Raw genomic sequence first — 23732 nt, 5'->3', positions numbered from 1 at the left:
ACAACACTAAAGGAACACATAGATGCCATCTCCAGTCATGTTGTGTCCCGGTAACAGACTCTAATAACAACACTAAAGGAACACATAGATGCCATCTCCAGTCATGTTGCGTCCCGGTAACAGACTCTAATAACAACACTAAAGGAACACATAGATGCCATCTCCAGTCATGTTGTGTCCCAGTAACAGACTCTAATAACAACACTAAAGGAACACATAGATGCCATCTCCAGTCATGTTGTGTCCCAGTAACAGACTCTAATAACAACACTAAAGGAACACATAGATGCCATCTCCAGTCATGTTGTGTCCCAGTAACAGACTCTCATTAATAACAACACTAAAGGAACACATAGATGCCATCTCCAGTCATGTTGTGTCCCAGTAACAGACTCTAATAACAACACTAAAGGAACACATAGATGCTATCTCCAGTCATGTTGTGTCTAACAGACTCTAATAACAACATAAAGGAACACATAGATGCCATCTCCAGTCAGTAACAGACTCTAATAACAACACTAAAGGAACACATAGATGCCATCTCCAGTCATGTTGTGTCCCGGTAACAGACTCTAATAATAACACACTAAAGGAACACATAGATGCCATCTCCAGTCATGTTGCGTCCCAGTAATAGACTCTAATATCCATTAATAACAACACTAAAGGAACACATAGATGCCATCTCCAGTCATGTTGTGTCCTGGTAACAGACTCTAATATCCATTAATAACAACACTAAAGGAACACATAGATGCCATCTCCAGTCATGTTGTGTCCCGGTAACAGACTCTAATAACAACACTAAAGGAACACATAGATGCCATCTCCAGTCATGTTGTGTCCCGGTAACAGACTCTAATATCCATTAATAACAACACTAAAGGAACACATAGATGCCATCTCCAGTCATGTTGCGTCCCGGTAACAGACTCTAATAACAACACTAAAGGAACACATAGATGCCATCTCCAGTCATGTTGTGTCCCTGTAACAGACTCTAATATCCATTAATAACAACACTAAAGGAACACATAGATGCCATCTCCAGTCATGTTGTGTCCCTGTAACAGACTCTAATATCCATTAATAACAACACTAAAGGAACACATAGATGCCATCTCCACTCATGTTGTGTCCCAGTAACAGACTCTAATAACAACACTAAAGGAACACATAGATGCCATCTCCAGTCATGTTGTGTCCCAGTAACAGACTCTAATAACAACACTAAAGGAACACATAGATGCCATCTCCAGTCATGTTGTGTCCCGGTAACAGACTCTAATAACAACACTAAAGGAACACATAGATGCCATCTCCACTCATGTTGTGTCCTGGTAACAGACTCTTATATCCATTAATAACAACACTAAAGGAACACATAGATGCCATCTCCAGTCATGTTGCGTCCCGGTAACAGACTCTAATAACAACACTAAAGGAACACATAGATGCCATCTCCAGTCATGTTGTGTCCCGGTAACAGACTCTAATAACAACACTAAAGGAACACATAGATGCCATCTCCAGTCATGTTGTGTCCTGGTAACAGACTCTAATAACAACACTAAAGGAACACATAGATGCCATCTCCAGTCATGTTGTGTCCCGGTAACAGACTCTTATATCTATTAATAACAACACTAAAGGAACACATAGGTGAGATCGAACTTTACCCTAAAGCAATTATTTGGCTTCCTTACAGTCAACTCATCAGTTAAATATTCATGGAACAAGACATACTGTCCTTCATATGGCTTCCGCTGTTCTTGAACTTCCTGTAAAACATTATTGAGAGGAGAGTTCAGTTTATAGGTTCAGTATGTACTGTAATAAAACATTTCCTGTCTGTCCTCCTTTATACAACCTTGTTTTCTCTCTGTCATACTGCTGTGGATGCCTGTTAAGACCAGTTGGTGATGGCCTGTTAACTAACACCAGTCAGTGATGACCTGCTGTCAATGCACCTCATGGGTTGTTACTACGGACTATCAATAAGAATATCCACTACTGTTATCTTTCTTCGCTCACCTGCATAACTATCAATAAGAATATCCACTACTGTTAACTGTCTTCACTCACCTGCATAACTATCAATAAGAATATCCACTACTGTTAACTTTCTTCACTCACCTGCATAACTATCAGTAAGAATATCCACTACTGTTAACTTTCTTCACTCACCTGCATAACTATCAGTAAGAATATCCACTACTGTTAACTTTCTTCACTCACCTGCATAACTATCAGTAAGAATATCCACTACTGTTATCTTTCTTCGCTCACCTGCATAACTATCAATAGAATATCCACTACTGTTAACTTTCTTCACCCACCTGCATAACTATCAGTAAGAATATCCACTACTGTTAACTTTCTTCACCCACCTGCATAACTATCAGTAAGAATATCCACTACTGTTAACTTTCTTCACTCACCTGCATAACTATCAGTAAGAATATCCACTACTGTTAACTTTCTTCACTCACCTGCATAACTATCAATAAGAATATCCACTACTGTTAACTTTCTTCACTCACCTGCATAACTATCAGTAAGAATAAATATCCACTACTGTTAACTTTCTTCACCCACCTGCATAACTATCAGTAAGAATATCCACTACTGTTAACTTTCTTCACCCACCTGCATAACTATCAGTAAGAATATCCACTACTGTTATCTCTCTTCACTCAGCGAGAAAAACCAATATGCTGTGCAAGGTGTCGACTTAACAAGGAAGCAGAATAATGGTGCCAGCTATCTATTTTAGGAAACACTTCTTTGGATAACCAGGGTCTATTAGTGTTGCTGTTATTATGGTCTCTGTAGTAATTGCTTAGTGTTTTGTTATGGACCCTTTGAAAGCATGTGAAGTGTTTATGCTGCTCTGTGGCTGTTGTGTTCTTTCTTCCTTATCTAAACAAGTATTTATTAGGCCCTAATTGGGGACACTGGAGACAAAGGAATCCCTTATTGTTGCGCTAATGGTGCCATCAATGGAACCGTGCTCCCACCCATCCAGGACATCTACCACGTGTCCACACGTTGTCTGTGGAAGGCCCACAGTACCATCAGGACATCTACTCCACACGGTCTGGAAGGCCCACAGTACCATCCAGGACATCTACTCCACACGGTGTCTGTGGAAGGCCCACAGTACCATCCAGGACATCTACTCCACACGGTGTCTGTGGAAGGCCCACAGTACCATCCAGGACATCTACTCCACACGGTGTCTGTGGAAGGCCCACAGTACCATCCAGGACATCTACCTCACACGGTGTCTGTGGAAGGCCCACAGTACCATCCAGGACATCTACTCCACACGGTGTCTGTGGAAGGCCCACAGTACCATCCAGGACATCTACCTCACACGGTGTCTGTGGAAGGCCCACAGTACCATCCAGGACATCTACTCACACGGTGTCTGTGGAAGGCCCGCAGCACCATAATTTAAACACTTGCCCCCCCTTCCCCAAAACATCGGTAAATATTGTAATATACATTATGCCTTCCTGTATTATACTTAAGCAAAAATGTACTTATCTTTTATTATTTCTTATTGTTGCATTGTTGAGAAGGATTCTGCAAGTAAGTATTTTGTTGGGTGGTGAATACCATGTCTACATTAAACTAATACAACTTTAAACTAATGACCAAGATCACAGTCTCTCAGTTGCATAAGGCAAAGGTTAACTAGCTGACTAATGAATAATGAGAATATAAAGCGGAGGTATTACGAAAGCAATAACTAGCCTACTAGGTTTGCTGTACTCATTATGTCTAGGGGTCCTAGCTACATGGTCTGTAATCTGACTCATTATGTCTAGGGTTCCTAGCTACACGGTCTGTAACCTGAGTCATTATGTCTAGGGGTCCTAGCTACATGGTCTGTGACCTAACTCTTTATATCTAGGGGTCTTAGGCCCAGCTACATGGTCTGTAACCTGAGTCATTATGTCTAGGGGTCCTAGCTACATGGTCTGTAACCTGAGTCATTATGTCTAGGGGTCCTAGCTACATGGTCTGTAACCTGAGTCATTATGTCTAGGGGTCCTAGCTACATGGTCTGTAATCTGAGTCATTATGTCTAGGGGTCCTATTTACACGGTCTGTAACCTGAGTCATTATGTCTAGGGGTCCTAGCTACACGGTCTGTAACCTGAGTCATTATGTCTAGGGGTCCTAGCTACATGGTCTGTAATCTGACTCATTATGTCTAGGGGTCCTAGCTACATGGTCTGTAATCTGACTCATTATGTCTAGGGGTCCTAGCTACACGGTCTGTAACCTGAGTCATTATGTCTAGGGGTCCTAGCTACACGGTCTATAATCTGACTCATTATGTCTAGGGGTCCTAGCTACATGGTCTGTAATCTGACTCATTATGTCTAGGGGTCCTAGTCATTATGTCATGGTCTGTAATCTGACTCATTATGTCTAGGGGTCCTAGCTACATGGTCTGTAACCTGAGTCATTATGTCTAGGGGTCCTAGCTACATGGTCTGTAACCTGAGTCATTATGTCTAGGGGTCCTATTTACACGGTCTGTAACCTGAGTCATTATGTCTCAGGGTCCTAGCTACACGGTCTGTAACCTGAGTCATTATGTCTAGGGGTCCTAGGCCCAGCTACATGGTCTGTAACCTAACTCATTATGTCTAGGGGTCTTAGGCCCAGCTACATGGTCTGTAACCTGAGTCATTATGTCTAGAGGTCCTAGCTACATGGTCTGTAACCTGATTCGTTATGTCTAGGGGTCCTAGCTACATGGTCTGTAACCTGAGTCATTATGTCTAGGGGTCCTAGCTACATGGTCTGTAACCTGACTCATTATGTCTCGGGGTCCTAGCTACATGGTCTGTAATGTGATTGGATGTCTGCGTAAATGTGAGAAGTAAACATGTGTGTCACACCCTGATCTGTTGTTTCACCTGTCTGTGTGCTTGTCTCCACCCCCCCAGGTGTCACCCGTCTTCCCCATTATTCCCTATCCCTGTGTATTTATACCTGCGTTTTCTGTTTGTTTGCTGCCAGTTCGTTTTGTTTCGTAAAACCTACCAGCATTTGTTCCCCTGCTTCTGTCTATTCTTGCTCCTGTTTTCTAGTCCTTCCCAGTTTTGACCGTTCTGCCCTGACCCTGAGCCTGCCTGCCGTTCTATAACTTGCCACACCTCTGTGTGACCTCTGTGTGACTCCTGCTTGCCCCTACCGTGAGACTGCCTGCCGTTCTATAACTTGCCATACCTCTGCGTGACCTCTGTGTGACCCCTGCTTGCCCCTACCCTGAGACTGCCTGCCGTTCTATAACTTGCCATACCTCTGCGTGACCTCTGTGTGACCCCTGCTTGCCCCTACCCTGAGACTGCCTGCCGCTCTATAACTTGCCACACCTCCGTGTGACCTCTGTGTGACCTCTGTGTGACCCCTGCTTGCCTCTACCCTGAGACTGCCTGCCGTTCTGGACCTTTGCACGAGAGACATCTGTTCACATATTGCCAAGCAATCCTGATCCCTACCACCTGTTGTGCTTATCAAGGCTTCCTGGCAGAGCCTTTGACAAGGTTGGCGCTGCCATGATGATGGGGTGTAGAAGTGTATCCTGGTAGTGTGTTGCCTAACGGTGTGCTAACACTAAACTAACCCCCACATCATAACAGGATAAATGATCTAAAACATCCCAAGAAGTAAAAACAGGAGCATGGGATGTCCCCACGCAGGAGTTTTCATTCACCAAATGACCTTTTCCTGCTCAGGTCACTTATGGTGAGGAAAACCTCCTGGCCCTATGCCAACTGCAATAAAAATGTGTTTCAACAAAGCCTTCTTCCATATTGAAAATCGAAATAGCATTGACATCTAGCAAGTAATCTTTAATTTGTCTGTAAATATATTACACCGGTCATAAAATCTTATGGATCGACACAATAGGGTTTTTCTCAGGGGTGGTGTGATTGGCCCCATATCATCAGACTCAATGACATGGGACTTTGCCTCTGGGCCAGTCCTGCCCTCAGAGGGTCACACTCACCTGTAAATAGGTTATAAGTGAGAGACTGACCGTAACAACTCTTAGCAGCCCGGATTTACCTGTTTGTCTGCGTTGTGTTTCAGTGACAACAACCTCACGTCTCAAACACACACCTACAACTGAAGTAAGTGTCTTATCATTAAGTAACAGAAATTAGATATGGTTTGACTTTTTTATATAGGCAGTGTTGTATACAAGTGATTTTTGGTTTCTTTCTGGGCTTATTGTGGAGAGATTTTATGTGGACACATTTTACAATGCTGTGTGTGTGGCAGGCACAGCTGTGTGTGTGGCAGGCACAGCTGTGTGTGTGGCAGGCACAGCTGTGTGTGTGGCAGGCACAGAGGCACAGCTGTGTGTGTGGCAGGCACAGCTGTGTGTGTGTGGCAGGCACAGCTGTGTGTGTGGCAGGCACAGCTGTGTGTGTGTGGCAGGCACAGCTGTGTGTGTGGCAGGCACAGCTGTGTGTGTGGCAGGCACAGCTGTGTTTGTGTGGCAGGCACAGCTGTGTTTGTGTAAACAGGATATCTTCTTGTCTTTCACCCACACATCCAATGTGTGTAAACATGTGTCAGTGGAGCGTTTGTTACAGGTTCATCTAAACACACAAGAAACATTATTCATACACTAGTTCAATTAAACATTCATATTGTCTTTATACTCGGCTTATTATACAACAAAAGTCTAATGTTTCAATTTAAGTAAACATTTCTGAATCAGTACTTTTGATAGTGGGACCCAAACTGAGCAAATAAATGTGGTTCCACTTTAGTTGGATACTCCATCTGTAGATGCTCTGTAGACTATCAGTAATATTTCATCTATCTACAACCATAACCCTAGCTCTAACCCTTACCTTAACCCTTATCCTAACCCTAGCTCTAACCCTTACCTTAACCCTTATCCTAACCCTAGCTCTAACCCTTACCTTAACCCTTATCCTAACCCTAAACTTAACCCTTATCCTAACCCTAGCTCTAACCCTTACCTTAACCCTTATCCTAACCCTTACCTTAACCCTTACCTTAACCCTAGCTCTAACCCTTACCTTAACCCTTATCCTAACCCTTACCTTAACCCTTATCCTAACCCTAGCTCTAACCCTTACCTTAACCCTTATCCTAACCCTAGCTCTAACCCTTACCTTAACTTATCCTAAGCTCTAACCCTTACCTTAACCCTTATCCTAACCCTAGCTCTAACCCTTACCTTAACCCTTATCCTAACCCTAGCTCTAACCCTTACCTTAACCCTTATCCTAACCCTAGCTCTAACCCTTACCTTAACCCTTATCCTAACCCTAGCTCTAACCCTTACCTTAACCCTTATCCTAACCCTAGCTCTAACCCTTACCTTAACCCTTATCCTAACCCTAGCTCTAACCCTTACCTTAACCCTTATCCTAACCCTAGCTCTAACCCTTACCTTAACCTGTCATGTTTTGTCATTAATTATCATGTCTTGTCCCTGTGCTTCCCCTTCTATTCGTTTCCCTCTGCTGGTCTTATTAGGTTCTTTCCCTCTTTCTATCCCTCTCTCTCCCCCTCCCTCTCTCACTCTCTCGCTCTCTCTTCTCTCTATCGTTCCGTTCCTGCTCCCAGCTGTTCCTATTCCCCTAATCAATCATTTAGTCTTCCCACACCTGTTCCCGATCCTTTTCCCTGATTAGAGTCCCTATTTCTCTCCTTGTTTTCCGTTCCTGCCCCGTCGGATCCTTATCTATAATTCACCGTGCTGTGTCTATGTTTTGCCCTGTCGTGTCGTGTTTCCCTCAGATGCTGCGTGGTGAGCAGGTGTCTGAGTCTGCTAGGTTCAAGTGCCTTCCCGAGGCAACCTGCAGTTCTCGATCAAGTCTCCAGTCTGTTCTTACGAGTAGTATTATGCTTTTTGTTTTGTAAAGTTTCTTACTGGATTAAAAACTCTGTTTTCGCCAAGTCGCTTTTGGGTCCTCATTCACCTGCATAACAGAAGGATCCGACCAAGGAATGGACCCAGCGACTACAGAGGCTCGTAACACTGCCGTCAAGATCCAAGGAGCCATGCTCGGCAGACACGAGCAGGAATTGTCTGCTGCTCGCCATGCCGTGGAGAACCTGGCCGCTCAGGTTTCCGACCTCTCTGGACAGTTCCAGAGTCTTCGTCTCGTGCCACCTGTTACTTCCTGGCCTGCCGAGCCTCCGGAACCTAGGGTTAATAACCCACCTTGCTACTCCGGGCAGCCCACGGAGTGCCGCTCCTTTCTCACCCAGTGTGATATTGTGTTCTCTCTCCAACCCAACACATACTCTAGTGAGAGAGCTCGGGTTGCTTACGTCATTTCACTCCTTACTGGCCGGGCCCGAGAGTGGGGCACAGCTATCTGGGAGGCAAGGGCTGATTGTTCTAACAATTACCAGAACTTTAAAGAGGAGATGATTCGGGTTTTTGACCGTTCAGTTTTTGGTGGGGAGGCTTCTAGGGCCCTGGCTTCCCTATGCCAAGGTGATCGATCCATAACGGATTACTCTATAGAGTTTCGTACTCTTGCTGCCTCTAGTGACTGGAACGAGCCGGCGCTGCTCGCTCGTTTTCTGGAGGGACTCCACACAGTGGTCAAGGATGAGATTCTCTCTCGGGAGGTTCCTTCCAGTGTGGACTCTTTGATTGCTCTCGCCATCCGCATAGAACGACGGGTAGATCTTCGTCACCAGGCTCGTGGAAGAGAGCTCGCATCAACGGTGTTTCCCTGCTCCGCATCGCAACCATCTCCCTCCTCTGGCTCTGAGACTGAGCCCATGCAGCTGGGAGGGATTCACATCTCGACTAAGGAGAGGGAACGGAGGATCACCAACCGCCTGTGCCTCTATTGCGGATTTGATGGACATTTTGTTAATTCATGTCCAGTAAGAGGCCAGAGCCCATCAGTAAGCGGAGGGCTACTGGTGAGCGCTACTACTCAGGTCTCTTCATCTAGATCCTGTACTACTATGTCGGTCCATCTACGCTGGACCGGTTCGGGTGCTACATGCAGTGCCTTGATTGACTCTGGGGCTGAGGGTTGTTTCATGGACGAAGCATGGGTTCGGAAACATAACATTCCTTTCAGACAGTTAGACAAGCCTACGCCCATGTTTGCCTTAGATGGTAGTCATCTTCCCAGTATCAGATTTGAGACACTACCTTTAACTCTCACAGTATCTGGTAACCACAGTGAGACTATTTCTTTTTGATTTTTCGTTCACCTTTTACACCTGTTGTTTTGGGTCATCCCTGGCTAGTATGTCATAATCCTTCTATTAATTGGTCTAGTAATTCTATCCTATCCTGGAACGTATCTTGTCATGTGAAGTGCTTAATGTCTGCCATCCCTCCCATTTCTTCTGTCCCCACTTCTCAGGAGGAACCTGGCGATTTGACAGGAGTGCCGGAGGAATATCATGATCTGCGCACGGTCTTCAGTCGGTCCCGAGCCAACTCCCTTCCTCCTCACCGGTCGTATGATTGTAGTATTGATCTCCTTCCGGGGACCACTCCTCCTCGGGGTAGACTATACTCTCTGTCGGCTCCCGAACGTAAGGCTCTCGAGGATTATTTATCTGTGTCTCTTGACGCCGGTACCATAGTGCCTTCTTCCTCTCCGGCCGGGCGGGGTTCTTTTTGTTAAGAAGAAGGACGGTACTCTGCGCCCCTGCGTGGATTATCGAGGGCTGAATGACAACGGTTAAGAATCGTTATCCGCTTCCCCTTATGTCATCAGCCTTCGAGATTCTGCAGGGAGCCAGGTGCTTTACTAAGTTGGACCTTCGTAACGCTTACCATCTCGTGCGCATCAGAGAGGGGGACGAGTGGAAAACGGCGTTTAACACTCCGTTAGGGCATTTTGAGTACCGGGTTCTGCCGTTTGGTCTCGCCAATGCGCCAGCTGTTTTTCAGGCATTAGTTAATGATGTTCTGAGAGACATGCTGAACATCTTTGTTTTTGTCTATCTTGACGATATCCTGATTTTTTCACCATCACTCGAGATTCATGTTCAGCACGTTCGACGTGTTCTACAGCGCCTTTTAGAGAATTGTCTCTACGTAAAGGCTGAGAAGTGCTCTTTTCATGTCTCCTCCGTTACTTTTCTCGGTTCCGTTATTTCCGCTGAAGGCATTCAGATGGATTCCGCTAAGGTCCAAGCTGTCAGTGATTGGCCCGTTCCAAGGTCACGTGTCGAGTTGCAGCGCTTTTTAGGTTTCGCTAATTTCTATCGGCGTTTCATTCGTAATTTCGGTCAAGTTGCTGCCCCTCTCATAGCTCTTACTTCTGTCAAGACGTGTTTTAAGTGGTCCGGTTCCGCCCAGGGAGCTTTTGATCTTCTAAAAGAACGTTTTATGTCCGCTCCTATCCTCGTTACTCCTGACGTCACTAGACAATTCATTGTCGAGGTTGACGCTTCAGAGGTAGGCGTGGGAGCCATTCTATCCCAGCGCTTCCAGTCTGACGATAAGGTTCATCCTTGCGCTTATTTTTCTCATCGCCTGTCGCCATCTGAGCGCAACTATGATGTGGGTAACCGTGAACTGCTCGCCATCCGCTTAGCCCTAGGCGAATGGCGACAGTGGTTGGAGGGGGCGACCGTTCCTTTTGTCGTTTGGACAGACCATAAGAACCTTGAGTACATCCGTTCTGCCAAACGACTTAATGCCCGTCAAGCTCGTTGGGCGTTGTTTTTCGCTCGTTTCGAGTTTGTGATTTCTTACCGTCCGGGTAGCAAGAACACCAAGCCTGATGCCTTATCCCATCTGTTTAGTTCTTCTGTGGCTTCTACTGATCCCGAGGGGATTCTTCCTTATGGGCGTGTTGTCGGGTTGACAGTCTGGGAATTGAAAGACAGGTTAAGCAAGCACTCACGCACACTGCGTCGCCGCGCGCTTGTCCTAGTAACCTCCTTTTCGTTCCTGTTTCCACTCGTCTGGCTGTTCTTCAGTGGGCTCACTCTGCCAAGTTAGCTGGTCATCCCGGTGTTCGAGGCACTCTTGCGTCTATTCGCCAGCTTTTGGTGGCCGACTCAGGAGCGTGACACGCGCCGTTTCGTGGCTGCTTGTTCGGACTGCGCGCAGACTAAGTCGGGTAACTCTCCTCCTGCCGGTCGTCTCAGACCGCTCCCCATTCCTTCTCGACCATGGTCTCACATCGCCCCTAGACTTCATTACCGGTCTGCCTTTGTCTGCGGGGAAGACTGTGATTCTTACGGTTGTCGATAGGTTCTCAGGCGGCACATTTCATTCCCTCGCTAAACTTCCTTTAAGGAGACGGCACACAAATCATTATCGAGAATGTGGAATTCATGGCCTTTGTTAGACGCCGTTTTCAGACAGAGGCCCGCAATTCACGTCACAGGAGGAGACTGTGTTTTCATTCTAACGGTCAAGCAGAGAGGGCCAATCAGGATTGATTACTTCTTCAGAAACCCTGGGCGTCTTTCAGAACCTTTCGGCAGTTCTTCTTCTTTCTACTGATCCCGGGGATTTTCAGAATTCTCTTGAGGAGGCTTCCTTCCTTCGTCACAAACCGAGGTTTCTCCGACAGAGTTCTCTATTTCCGTCTTCAGACAGTTTTGGACCTAGCCCCCGTTCCTCTAACGGAGGAGTTCTGTCAGCGATTCCCAGCGCTTTTGGTGCGTCCGTCAGTCTCTCTTCCGGGTTTCATCCCCAGTCTAACGGCTCAAGCAGAGAGGGCCAATCAGACGTCTGTCATGGCCTCCCAGCCTTTCTTTCAGACAGGGCCCTGCGTCACGATTGGTGCGTCCGTCAGTCTCTCTTCCGGGTTTCATCCCAGTCTAACGGTCAAGCAGAGGGCCAATCAGACGATTGGTCGCATACTACGCAGCCTTTCTTTCAGAAACCCTGCGTCTTGGGCAGAACAGCTCCCTGGGCAGAATACGCTCACAACTCGCTTCCTTCGTCTGCTACCGGGTTATCTCCGTTTCAGAGTAGTCTGGGTTACCAGCCTCCTCTGTTCTCATCCCAGCTTGCCGAGTCCAGCGTTCCCTCCGCTCAGCGTTTGTCCAACGTTGTGAGCGCACCTGGAGGAGGGTGAGGTCTGCACTTTGCCGCTACAGGGCACAGACTGTGAGAGCCGCCAATAAACGCAGGATTAAGAGTCCAAGGTATTGTTGCGGCCAGAGAGTGTGGCTTTCCACTCGCAACCTTCCTCTTACGACAGCTTCTCGTAAGTTGACTCCGCGGTTCATTGGTCCGTTCCGTGTCTCCCAGGTCGTCAATCCTGTCGCTGTGCGACTGCTTCTTCGCGACATCTTCGTCGCGTCCATCCTGTCTTCCATGTCTCCTGTGTCAAGCCCTTTCTTCGCACCCCGTTCGTCTTCCCTCCCCCCCCTCCCGTCCTTGTCGAGAGCGCACCTATTTACAAGGTACGTAAGATCATGGACATGCGTTCTCGGGGACGGGGTCACCAATACTTAGTGGATTGGGAGGGTTACGGTCCTGAGGAGAGGAGTTGGGTTCCGTCTCGGGACGTGCTGGACCGTTCGCTTATTGATGATTTCCTCCGTTGCCGCCAGGGTTCCTCCTCGAGTGCGCCAGGAGGCGCTCGGTGAGTGGGGGGTACTGTCATGTTTTGTCATTAATTATCATGTCTTGTCCCTGTGCTTCCCCTTCTATTCGTTTCCCTCTGCTGGTCTTATTAGGTTCTTTCCCTCTTTCTATCCCTCTCTCTCCCCCTCCCTCTCTCACTCTCTCGCTCTCTCTTCTCTCTATCGTTCTGTTCCTGCTCCCAGCTGTTCCTATTCCCCTAATCAATCATTTAGTCTTCCCACACCTGTTCCCGATCCTTTTCCCTGATTAGAGTCCCTATTTCTCTCCTTGTTTTCCGTTCCTGCCCCGTCGGATCCTTATCTATAATTCACCGTGCTGTGTCTATGTTTTGCCCTGTCGTGTCGTGTTTCCCTCAGATGCTGCGTGGTGAGCAGGTGTCTGAGTCTGCTAGGTTCAAGTGCCTTCCCGAGGCAACCTGCAGTTCTCGATCAAGTCTCCAGTCTGTTCTTACGAGTAGTATTATGCTTTTTGTTTTGTAAAGTTTCTTACTGGATTAAAAACTCTGTTTTCGCCAAGTCGCTTTTGGGTCCTCATTCACCTGCATAACATAACCCTTATCCTAACCCTAGCTCTAACCCTTACCTTAACCCTTATCCTAACCCTAAACTTAACCCTTACCCTAACCCTAAACTTAACCCTTACCCTAACCCTAAACTTAACCCTTATCCTAACCCTAAACTTAACCCTTATCCTAACCCTAAACTTAACCCTTATCCTAACCCTAAACTTAACCCTTATCCTAACCCTAAACTTAACCCTTATCCTAACCCTAAACTTAACCGTTACCCTAACCCTAAACTTAACCTTTATCCTAACCCTAAACTTAACCCTTATCCTAACCCTAAACTTAACCCTTATCCTAACCCTAAACTTAACCCTTATCCTAACCCTAAACTTAACCCTTATCCTAACCCTAAACTTAACCCTTACCCTGACGCTTCTTCTAACCGTAACCGTAATCTTAGCAAGCAATTGATAATCAACAGAGTTTGTTAATAGTATGACCATCTGTCGAGCATCTACAGATGGAAAATCTGGACTTTCCAAATAAAGTGGGACAGTAAGTTTGGTTTGGAAATTCAGTCGTGGCCAAAAGTTTTGAGAATGACACAAATATAAATTTTCACAAAGTTTGCTGCTTCAGTGTCTTTAGATATTTTTGTCAGATGTTACTATGGAATAGTGAAGTAGAATTACAAGCATTTCATAAGTGTCAAAGGCTTTTATTGACAATTACATGAAGTTGATGCAGAGTCAATATTTGCAGTGTTGACCCTTCTTTTTCAAGACCTCTGCAATCTGCCCTGGCATGCTGTCAATTAACTTCTGGGCTACATCCGGACTGATGGCAGCCCATTCTTACATAATCAATGCTTGGAGTTTGTCAGAATTTGTGGGGTTTTGTTTGTCCACCTGCCTCTTGAGGATTGACCAAAAATTCTCAATGGGATTAGAGTCTGAGGAGTTTCCTGTCCATGGACCCAAAACATGGACCCAAATCCATCTCCCGTCTGGATTACTGCAACTCGCTGTTGGCTGGGCTCCCTGCCTGTGCCATTAAACCCCTTCAACTCATCCAGAACGCCGCAGCCCGTCTGGTGTTCAACCTTCCCAAGTTCTCTCACGTCACCCCGCTCCTCCGTTCTCTCCACTGGCTTCCAGTTGAAGCTCGCATCCGCTACAAGACCATGGTGCTTGCCTACGGAGCTGTGAGGGGAACGGCACCTCAGTACCTCCAGGCTCTGATCAGGCCCTACACCCAAACAAGGGCACTGCGTTCATCCACCTCTGGCCTGCTCGCCTCCCTACCACTGAGGAAGTACAGCTCCCGCTCAGCCCAGTCAAAACTGTTCGCTGCCCTGGCCCCCCCAATGGTGGAACAAACTCCCTCACGACGCCAGGACAGCGGAGTCAATCACCACCTTCCGGAGACACCTGAAACCCCACCTCTTTAAGGAATACCTAGGATAGGTTAAGTAATCCCTCTCACCCCACCCCCCCCTAAGTTTTAGATGCACTATTGTTAAGTGACTGTCCCACTGGATGTCATAAGGTGATTGCACCAATTTGTAAGTCGCTCTGGATAAGAGCGTCTGCTAAATGACTTAAATGTAATGTAAATGTAAATGTACATCAATGTTTTGTTCCCCTGAGCCACTTAGATATCACTTTTGCATTATGGCAAGGTGCTCCATCATGCTGGAAAAGGCATTGTTCGTCACCAACCTGTTCCTGGATGGTTGGGAGAAGTTGCTTTTGGAGGATGTTTTGGTACCTTTCTTTATTCATGGCTGTGTTCTTAGGCAAAATAGTGAGTGAGCCCACTCCCTTGGCTGAGAAGCAACCCTACACATGAATGGTCTCAGGATGCTTTAATGTTGGCATGATACAGGACTGATGGTAGCGCTCACCTTGTCTTCTCCGGACAAGCTTTTTTCCGGATGCCCCAAACAATCAGAAAGGGGATTCATCAGAGAAAATGACTTTACCCCAGTCCTCAGCAGTCCAATCCCTGTACCTTTTCCAGAATATCAGTCTGTCCCTGATGTTTTTCCTGGAGAGAAGTGGCTTCTTTGTTGCCCTTCTTGACACCAGGCCATCCTCCAAAAGTCTTCGTCTCACTGTGCGTGCAGATGCACTCACACCTGCCTGCTGCCATTCCTGAGCGAGCTCTGTACTGGTGGTGCTCCGATCCCGCAGCTGAATCAACTTTAGGAGACGGTCCTGGTGTTTGCTGGACTTTCTTGGGCACCCTGAAGCCTTCTTCACAATTGAACCTCTCTCCTTGAAGTTCTTGATGATCTGATAAATGGTTGATTTGGGTGCAATCTTACTGGCAGAAATATCCTTGACTGTGAAGCCCTTTTTGTGCAAAGCATTGATGACGGCACGTGTTTCCTTGCAGGTAACCACGGCTGACAGAGGAAGAACAATGAGCATGACTGAGTGATCTTCAGCCTTATCCTCGTCAACACTCATTTAACGAGAGAATCACTGACATGATGTCAGCTGGTCCTTTTGTGACAGGGCTGAAATACAGTGGAAATGTTTTTTGGAGATTCAGTATATTTGCATGGCAAAGAGTGACTTTGCAATTCATTGCAATTCATCTGATTACTCTTCATACCATTCTGGAGTATATGCAAATTGCCATCATACAAACTGAGGCAGCAGACTTTGTGAAAATTAATATTTGTGTCATTCTCAAAACTTTTGGCCACGACTGTAGGCTATTGGAACCTGAAGATCTTTCCAAAGGTGATATTTCTTGGAAATTAATACATAGTTGCAAAACAGGAATAAAGTAAAATAGTTGTTTTGTGATACCATTAATCAGTGGTGGAAAAGTGTCCCATTGACACACTTGAGTAAAAGGAAAGATACCTTAATAGAAAATGACTCATGTAAAAGTGAGAGTCACCCAGTAAAATATTACTTGAGTAAAAGTATTTGGTTTGAAATATATTTAAGTATCAAAAGTAAATGTATAATGCATCATTTGATGCAAAATGCATCATACGGGATGATTTCTGTATTTTGAAAGATACATGTCTTGAAAACTTTACTGCTGACAGGCAAAACATTTTGAAATACCAAAACATTGTTTTTGGGTGGAGTTTTCCTTTAAGCAAACTAGACGGCACCGTTTGTATGTATTTGTATTTATGGAGAGCCAGGGGCACACTCCAACACTCAGACATAATTTACAAATGAAGCATGTGTATTTAGTGTCCACCAGATCAGAGGCAGTAGGGATGACCGGGGATGTTCTTTTGCGTGAATTGGACCATTTTCATGACCTGCTCAGCATTCAAATGTAACTTTTGGGCGTCAGGGAAAATGTATGGAGTAAAAAATAATTTTTTTAGGAATGTAAAGACGTCAAATTAAAACTTGTCAAAAATATAAGTAGTAAAGTACAGAGTAGTACCTTAAACTATTTTTACTTACAGTGCATTCGGAAAGTACTCAGACCCCTTGACTTTTTCCACATTTTGTTACGTTACAGCCTTATTCTACAATTTATTAAATCGTTTTTTTCTCATCAATCTACACACAATACCCCATAATAACAAAGCAAAAACAGGTTTTTAGAAATAAAAAATAAAAATTTACATACAGTAAGTGTTCAGACCCTTTGTTATGAGACTCGAAATTGAGCTCAGATGCATCCTGTTTCCATTGATCATCCTTGAGATGTTTCTACAACTTGATTGGAGTCCACCTGTAGTAAATTCAACTGACTGGACATGATTTGGAAAGGCACACACCGGTCTATATAAGGTCCCACAGTTGACAGTACATGTCATAGCAAAAACCAAGACATGAGGTTGAAGGAATTGTTCGTAGAGCTCTGAAACAGGATTGTGTCGAGGCACAGATATGGGGAAGGGTACCCAAGAACACAGTGGCCTCCATCATTCTTAAATGGAAGAAGTTTGGAACCACCAAGACTCTTCCTAGAGCTGGACACCTGGCCAAACTGAGCAATAGGGGGAGAAGGGCCTTGATCAGGGAGGTGACCGAGATCCTGGTGGTCACTGACAGAGCTCCAGAGTTCCTCTGTGGAGACGGGAGAACCTTCTAGAATCAGGCTTTTATGGTAGAGTGGCCAGACAGAAGCCACTCCTCAGTAAAAGGCACATGATAGGCCACTTGGAGTTTGCCAAAAGGAACGTAAAGGACTCTCAGACCATGAGAAACAACATTCTCTGATCTGATGAAACCAAGATTGACCTCTTCGGCCTAAATGCCAAGCGTCACGTCTGGAGGAAACCTGGCACCATCCCTACAGTGAAGCATGGTGGTGGCAGTATCATGCTGTGGGAATGTTTTTCAGCACCAGGGACTGGGAGACTAGTCAGGATCGAAGGAAAGATGAACGGAGCAAAGTAGAGAGAGAGATCCTTGATGAAATCCTGCTCCAGAGCACTCAGGACCTCAGACTGGGGCGAAGGTTCACCTTCTAACAGGACAATGACCCTAATCACACAGCCAAGACAACGCAGGAGTGGCGTGGGGACAAGACTCTGAATGTCCGTTAGTGACCCAGCCAGAGCCCTGACTTGAACCCGATCTAACATCTCCGTAGAGACCTGAAAATAGCTGTGCAGCGACACTCCCCATCCAACCTGACAGAGGTTGAGAGAATCTGCAGAGAAGAATGGGAGAAACTCCCCAAATTGAGAAGACTCAAGGCTGTATTTGCTGCCAAAGGTGCTTCAGAAAGTACTGAGTAAAGGTTCTGAATACTTATGTAAATGTGATATTTCTCATTTTTTATTTGTAAAAAATGTGCACAAAAAAAATCTAAAAACCTGTTTTTGCTTTGTCATTATGGGGTGTTTATGTGTGTAGATGAGGGGGGAAACAATTTTATGTAAAGTGACAAAATGTGGAAAAATTCAAGAGGTCTGAATAATTTCCAAATGCTCTGTAAGTACTTTACATCACTGCCATTAATGATTATAAACCAGAGATAAGCATAAGTGTTCAGACTCAATAAAGTCATAAATCCACTAGATGAAACACTTTTTAAAATATATTTTATTACATATGTTTAAAGGTAGACTTTGCTCTCACACAGTCAAACACAGTATCAGTATGTGCAGTATGTGCAGGGGTTCTCTTCATGCTGTTCACTGGGTGGTAGCCACGGGACCAAAACAGCAGAGAAGTTGAGCCTCATGCGTCACCCTGTTAGTTGTTGTGGTAATGTACCCAATAAATAGTTTCCTTTCTGCATCACCATCATATCGATGAGTCTGCCTATGAAGGACAGCATTGTAACTATAATGCAATTAAAGGACATGGAAGCATGGTCATACATCTACAATTAGAATATCAACAATTATCTTAAATATTTAGAAGTCATACTTTTGAGTGCTGTACATATGCAATAATCAGAACTAAATGTCTTATCTCTGCTCACTGGTCACCATAGCAGCACCCACCCGTAGCAAGCGCTCCAGCAGGTATATTTCACTGGTCGCCCCCAAAGCCAATTCCTCCTTTGGCCGCCTTTCCTTCCATTTCTCTGCTGCTAATGACTGTAACGAATTGCAAAAATCACTGAAGCTGGAGACCCATATCTCCCTCACTAGCTTTAAGCTGTCATAGCAGCTCACAGATCACTGCACCTGTACATAGCCCATCTGTAAATAGCCCATCCAACTACCTCATCCCCATACTGTTATTTATTTTTTAGCTCCTTTGCACCCCAGTATCTCTACTTGCACATCTATCACTCCAGTGTTTAATTGCTAAATTGTAATTATTTCGCCACTATGGCCTATTTATTGCCTTACCTCCCTCATCTAACCTCATTTGCACATGCTGTATATAGACTTTTTTCTCTATTGTGTTATTGACTGTATGTTTGTTTATTGCATGTGTAACTCTGTGTTGTTGTTTGTGTCGCACTGCTTTGCTTTATCTTGGCCAGGTCGCAGTTGTAAATGAGAACTTGTTCTCAACTGGCCTACCTGGTTAAATAAAGGTGTTCTCAACTGGCCTACCTGGTTAAATAAAGGTGTTCTCAACTGGCCTACCTGGTTAAATAAAGGTGTTCTCAACTGGCCTACCTGGTTAAATAAAGGTGAAATAAATAAAAAACAATTAAAAAGAGAGAGTTCAGCCAAATTTAAAAAAATACCCTGTAAACCTGGGGTGTCAAACTCATTCCGTGGAGGGCCTAGTGTCTGCTAGTGTTAGTTTTTTTCCTTTCAATTAAGACCTAGACAACCAGGTGAGGGGAGTTCCATACTCATCCGTGACCTTAATTCATCAATCAAGTACAAGGGAAAACCCACAGACAATCGTGGATTGAGCTTGACACTTCCTGTAAACAGTCTATGGACAAAGTATGACAGCAATCAATGCGTTGCTTTTGTTTACCTGACCACTATTTACTAACTTCTTAGCTTTTGTGGCACAAATCCAATGCAAGTCAATTGTCTTGATATTAGCATTTTTTACTGGGTAAGGATACCAGTATTTATTTAGGTAAATATCCCTTTTTAACATGTCATTGTATATATTAGTGGGAGTTTGTTTGGTGAGATTGTTTGTGCAGTCAAGAAAAACAAAAATGCTGCAATAAAAGGGTAAACTGTTATTGGAGAACGTAAGGCCTTCTAGTAAGCTGCATTTCTACGTACCCAGTGTCAGGTGAACTGGTGGGTACCATTTTTATGTCTGTGCGTGCAGTATTAAGAAAGTTAGAGGTAGTTTGGCGAGCCAATGCTAGCTAGTGTTAGCGCAATGACTAGAAGTCTGCAGGTATGGTAGCGTACGCTAGCGCGAGAGACGTCATAGTGCACGCAGAGACATTAATATGGTTCATCTGACCCTGGGTACGTAGAAAAACAACCTACTTGCCAGAATCTAGTTGTATCCCTGTAAAGATGGACTTTTATGGAAACATTTAGAGGAGAATGCTATTCGTGGTAAATGCAGGATAATAATTTATCCTCAAAGTCAAAAGAGCTTAATAACAACACAGAGCTCAGGGTTACAGTTAATGACCCAATACAATTATTATCGATGCAGGGAAAGAGAAGTTGGAACGGACTCTAGACTGACAGTGTTTAAATATTCAGTTGCTTTATGAATTGGCACCTTGATTGCGATATAATGGCACCGGTTAGCTGACTAATAATTAATAAAGTCACCAGGTTAGCGCAATCATTTAAAGTCTGATGAAAACACTGTAGGTGTGAAGAAAGGAATAAGTGCTGAGTATTTAACGGAAGGCGTAGTTAGCTGTTTTGAAGTTGTAACTTGTAAGTTTAAAAAATGTAGTACGTAAAAACAAACAAAATCTACAAAGTAAATATTATAATGATGCTTGACACAGAAACACAGGTTTTAGTGGTATTCTCAGTTCAGTGTGTCATCCACCTTAAGTAATCTTAAATTGTAGCAGTGTTTTAAATAGACATGCACATTGTCCTGTTTTCCATTGTTCTGGGGCGGAGCAGGGTAAAATATTTTAATCAGACAGGCCAAGTCTGTCTAATTACAATGAGGTACTTTCCTGGTAAGAAAAAAATTATGATCTCTTTCCCCACCCAGCCTAAATCCTAGTTGAATCTTTATAGATGTGTTCTGATAATGCCCAGATCAAAGGTCCCACCCAGCCTAAATTGTAGTTGAATCTTTATAGATGTGTTCTGATAATGCCCAGATATAGATCAAAGGCCCCACCCAGCCTAAATCCTAGTTGAATCTTTATAGATGTGTTCTGATAATGCCCAGATATAGATCAAAGGTCCCACCCAGCCTAAATCGTAGTTGAATCTTTATAGATGTGTTCTGATAAGGCCCAGATATAGATCAAAGGTCCCACCCAGCCTAAATCCTAGTTGAATCTTTATAGATATGTTCTGATAAGGCCCAGATATAGATCAAAGGGTGAAAGGATCAATACTTGGACTAGGTGAGGGATTTAAGGTCTATTTCCTTGGTTACTGTTGATCTGTGAGGTATAACAGAATCCGTACTAGGTCAGTAAGATGGTGAAACTAAACAAGGAAAGGTTGTATAAGGCTTGTTTTTTTAACCAGAAAACTCTTCAATGTTTACATTGAGAGTCACTAGATCAAGTTTGAGGGCACAATGAAGAAGGCTCCAGTTTTTCAAAGTAGGCCGTCTAGAGAAACCTGCAATGAAGGAAAGTACAACTTTGACGTTAAACATGACGTTAAACTTTTGTTGCCAATGGGAATAGACAATGTATGTTTTATGGTTGTATAGCATGTTAGGACAAATGAATGGAACTTTCTGGACGACTAGTGAAGCGAACACAAAGGAAGGAAAAACCCAGAAGTCTCTCTCCTTTTGGCTGTCTTGGTTACAGCAATTATATTGCACATGAAGTTTCACAAAGGCATGTTCATTTGACATCTGATTTTGCCTTTCATTTTGACTCATCCTGTCTTCATTTCTGTAAAATTATGGAAAATATTTATTGAAATGAATGAATGTGGCTATTATTTGGACTATCATTAAATGTAATCGCACAGCTTCTTACTGTGTTCCCCCTAGCAAATCACAGTTCTCGTAAATAATCAGCCAACAAGATAATGTGTTTTCACAGCATGGGCATGACATTGTCACGGTCATTCAGGTGCTGATAGCCTCGGGCAAGGTGTGACCTAGCCTGTTTCTTCAAACATGGAGGGTTCCCTTCAACAAACACAGAGGAACCTGATGACATTAAGCTGGCTTGTAATGGAGATGGTCTCTCACCAATAACATCCTTTCCTCACCTAAACCCTTGTAAAAAGAGACTAAACTAGACCTAATAAAAACGTTTTACTTTATGTGTACTTCTACCTATAGGACTGTGTACAGTATATATTGTTTTTTGTTTTACTAATCACACTAACCTCACAAATATATATATTTTTCAGGGGGAGGCACGACACAAGAGCCCTTGTTAAAATGAGTCCAGGCATGGACCAGCAGCAGTGTATCATTGATACCCAACACATCACGACACACACCATGGGCAGAGGAGATCTTGGCCGGGGGGAGGGGGAGAAAAAGCTGCGCTACATGCTGAAGGACGGTAGCTGCCCCGTGGTGTTCCACCAGTCCCCGGGCCAGTGGAGCTTCTTCCTGGCCGACATCTTCACCACGCTGGTGGAGCTCCGCTGGAGGGTCATGCTCCTCATCTTCTGCCTCTCCTACATCCTCTCCTGGCTCTTCTTCAGCGTCCTCTACTTCCTGATCGCCTACGTCCACAAAGACCTGGAGGACAATGACACGGCTCCGTGTGTGGCGAACGTCCGCAGTTTCACTTCCGCCTTCCTGTACTCCATGTCGACCCAGGCGACTATCGGCTATGGCTTCCGGGTGATGACGGAGAACTGCATGGTGGCCATCGTGGTGGTGACTATCCAGGCCCTGATGAGTTGCTTCATCGACACAGTCGTCATTGGTATCACCGTGGCCAAAATGGCGTGCGCGAGTAAGAGAGCGCAGACAGTGGGCTTCAGCAACTCCGCCGTGGTCAACGCGCGCAACGGCGCCCTGTGCCTTGTGTGGCGTATCGCCGACTTCCGCAGGAACCACATCCTGGAAGGCACCGCCCGGGCGCAGCTGGTCCGCACCATGAAGCACCCCTCTGGGATGATCTCCGTGACCTACCAGGACCTAGACATCCAGAGTAGACACCTCATCCTGGCCACCCCGGCCAGCATCGTTCACAAGCTGGAGCCTGGGAGCCCCCTCTACAGCCTGGGACCGGACAGCCTGGCGGAGGAGGACTTTGACCTGGTAGTGTCCTTCACCTACACCGGTGACTCCACAGGCATCCTGCACCAGACACGCACGTCTTACAGCCCGGCAGACATCCGCTGGGGCCAGCGCTTCCAGGACATGGTGCAGGTGGGGAGGAGGCACTACAAGGTAGACTATGCCCTGTTTCATCAGACCACCTGGGTGCAGACACCCATGGTCAGCGCCCAGGAGAGTGACAGGGGGAGACCGCCGACAACGGAATCTATCGTCCAATCGCAGCGGCCGTTTGTGAGATCGAGCAGGAAATTCCGGAGGTCCTTGGCTGATGTCAGTGAGGAGGTGGTTCAGGAGGCGTGGCTCTGATGGCGCTGTGATAATCCCAAAACAGCAGAGACAGATAACTACACTGTTACATTATGGTTATATAGTACATTATCACACAGGACTTCAGGAAAGGACTTGAGTAAGTGTAATAGGGTAGTTTCATTGTAAATAACTATTTTATATCATATTTTATACTCCTTTGTTATATCCTTTATGAATGTAATAATTGAACTAAATGTGATGAAATAAATAAACAAAGCGTACGTTGTTGAAGTCACATCTGACGTCCAAAAGGACTCATTTCAACGTCTTTGTTGTGATCGACAGACTGCACCAAATTTAAAATAAATATACTTTTTTTCTGATGTGATGTTCGTAAAGTTTTATTCAAATACAAAAATACCTCCCATGTTTCTTTAGTGAAAAGTCAAAAAGATGAAGATTGATTATTGTGCATTGTAGTGAAGTCATATGCAATATATTTACAGTTCCATTCTAAATCATGTGTTTAATTCAACCTGCATCACATTCTACACTGGGGTTA

At 44.9% G+C, this 23732-nt stretch overlaps 1 protein-coding gene across 2 annotated transcripts; it reads left to right on the top strand.

The window, feature by feature from the left end:
• Positions 1-6010: 6010 nt before the first annotated feature.
• On the top strand, positions 6011-23553 carry LOC124028145 (inward rectifier potassium channel 16-like). Of its 2 annotated transcripts, none has more exons than XM_046340294.1 (2): positions 6011-6164; positions 22033-23553. In XM_046340294.1, exon 2 carries the CDS (start codon positions 22064-22066, stop codon positions 23225-23227), a length of 1164 nt encoding a protein of 387 aa, XP_046196250.1. In that variant the 5' UTR covers positions 6011-6164; positions 22033-22063; the 3' UTR covers positions 23228-23553. The 2 variants fall into 2 exon arrangements, with proteins under 2 accessions (XP_046196250.1, XP_046196251.1); XM_046340295.1 differs by lacking the exon at positions 6011-6164 and adding an exon at positions 15742-15874.
• The last annotated feature ends 179 nt before the right edge of the window (positions 23554-23732 follow it).

The sequence above is a fragment of the Oncorhynchus gorbuscha genome, unplaced genomic scaffold, assembly GCF_021184085.1.
Source record: "Oncorhynchus gorbuscha isolate QuinsamMale2020 ecotype Even-year unplaced genomic scaffold, OgorEven_v1.0 Un_scaffold_3816, whole genome shotgun sequence".
Taxonomy (NCBI): Eukaryota; Metazoa; Chordata; class Actinopteri; order Salmoniformes; family Salmonidae; genus Oncorhynchus; species Oncorhynchus gorbuscha.
Note: the sequence above shows the minus strand (reverse complement) of the source record. Positions and strands in the feature narration are given on the sequence as shown.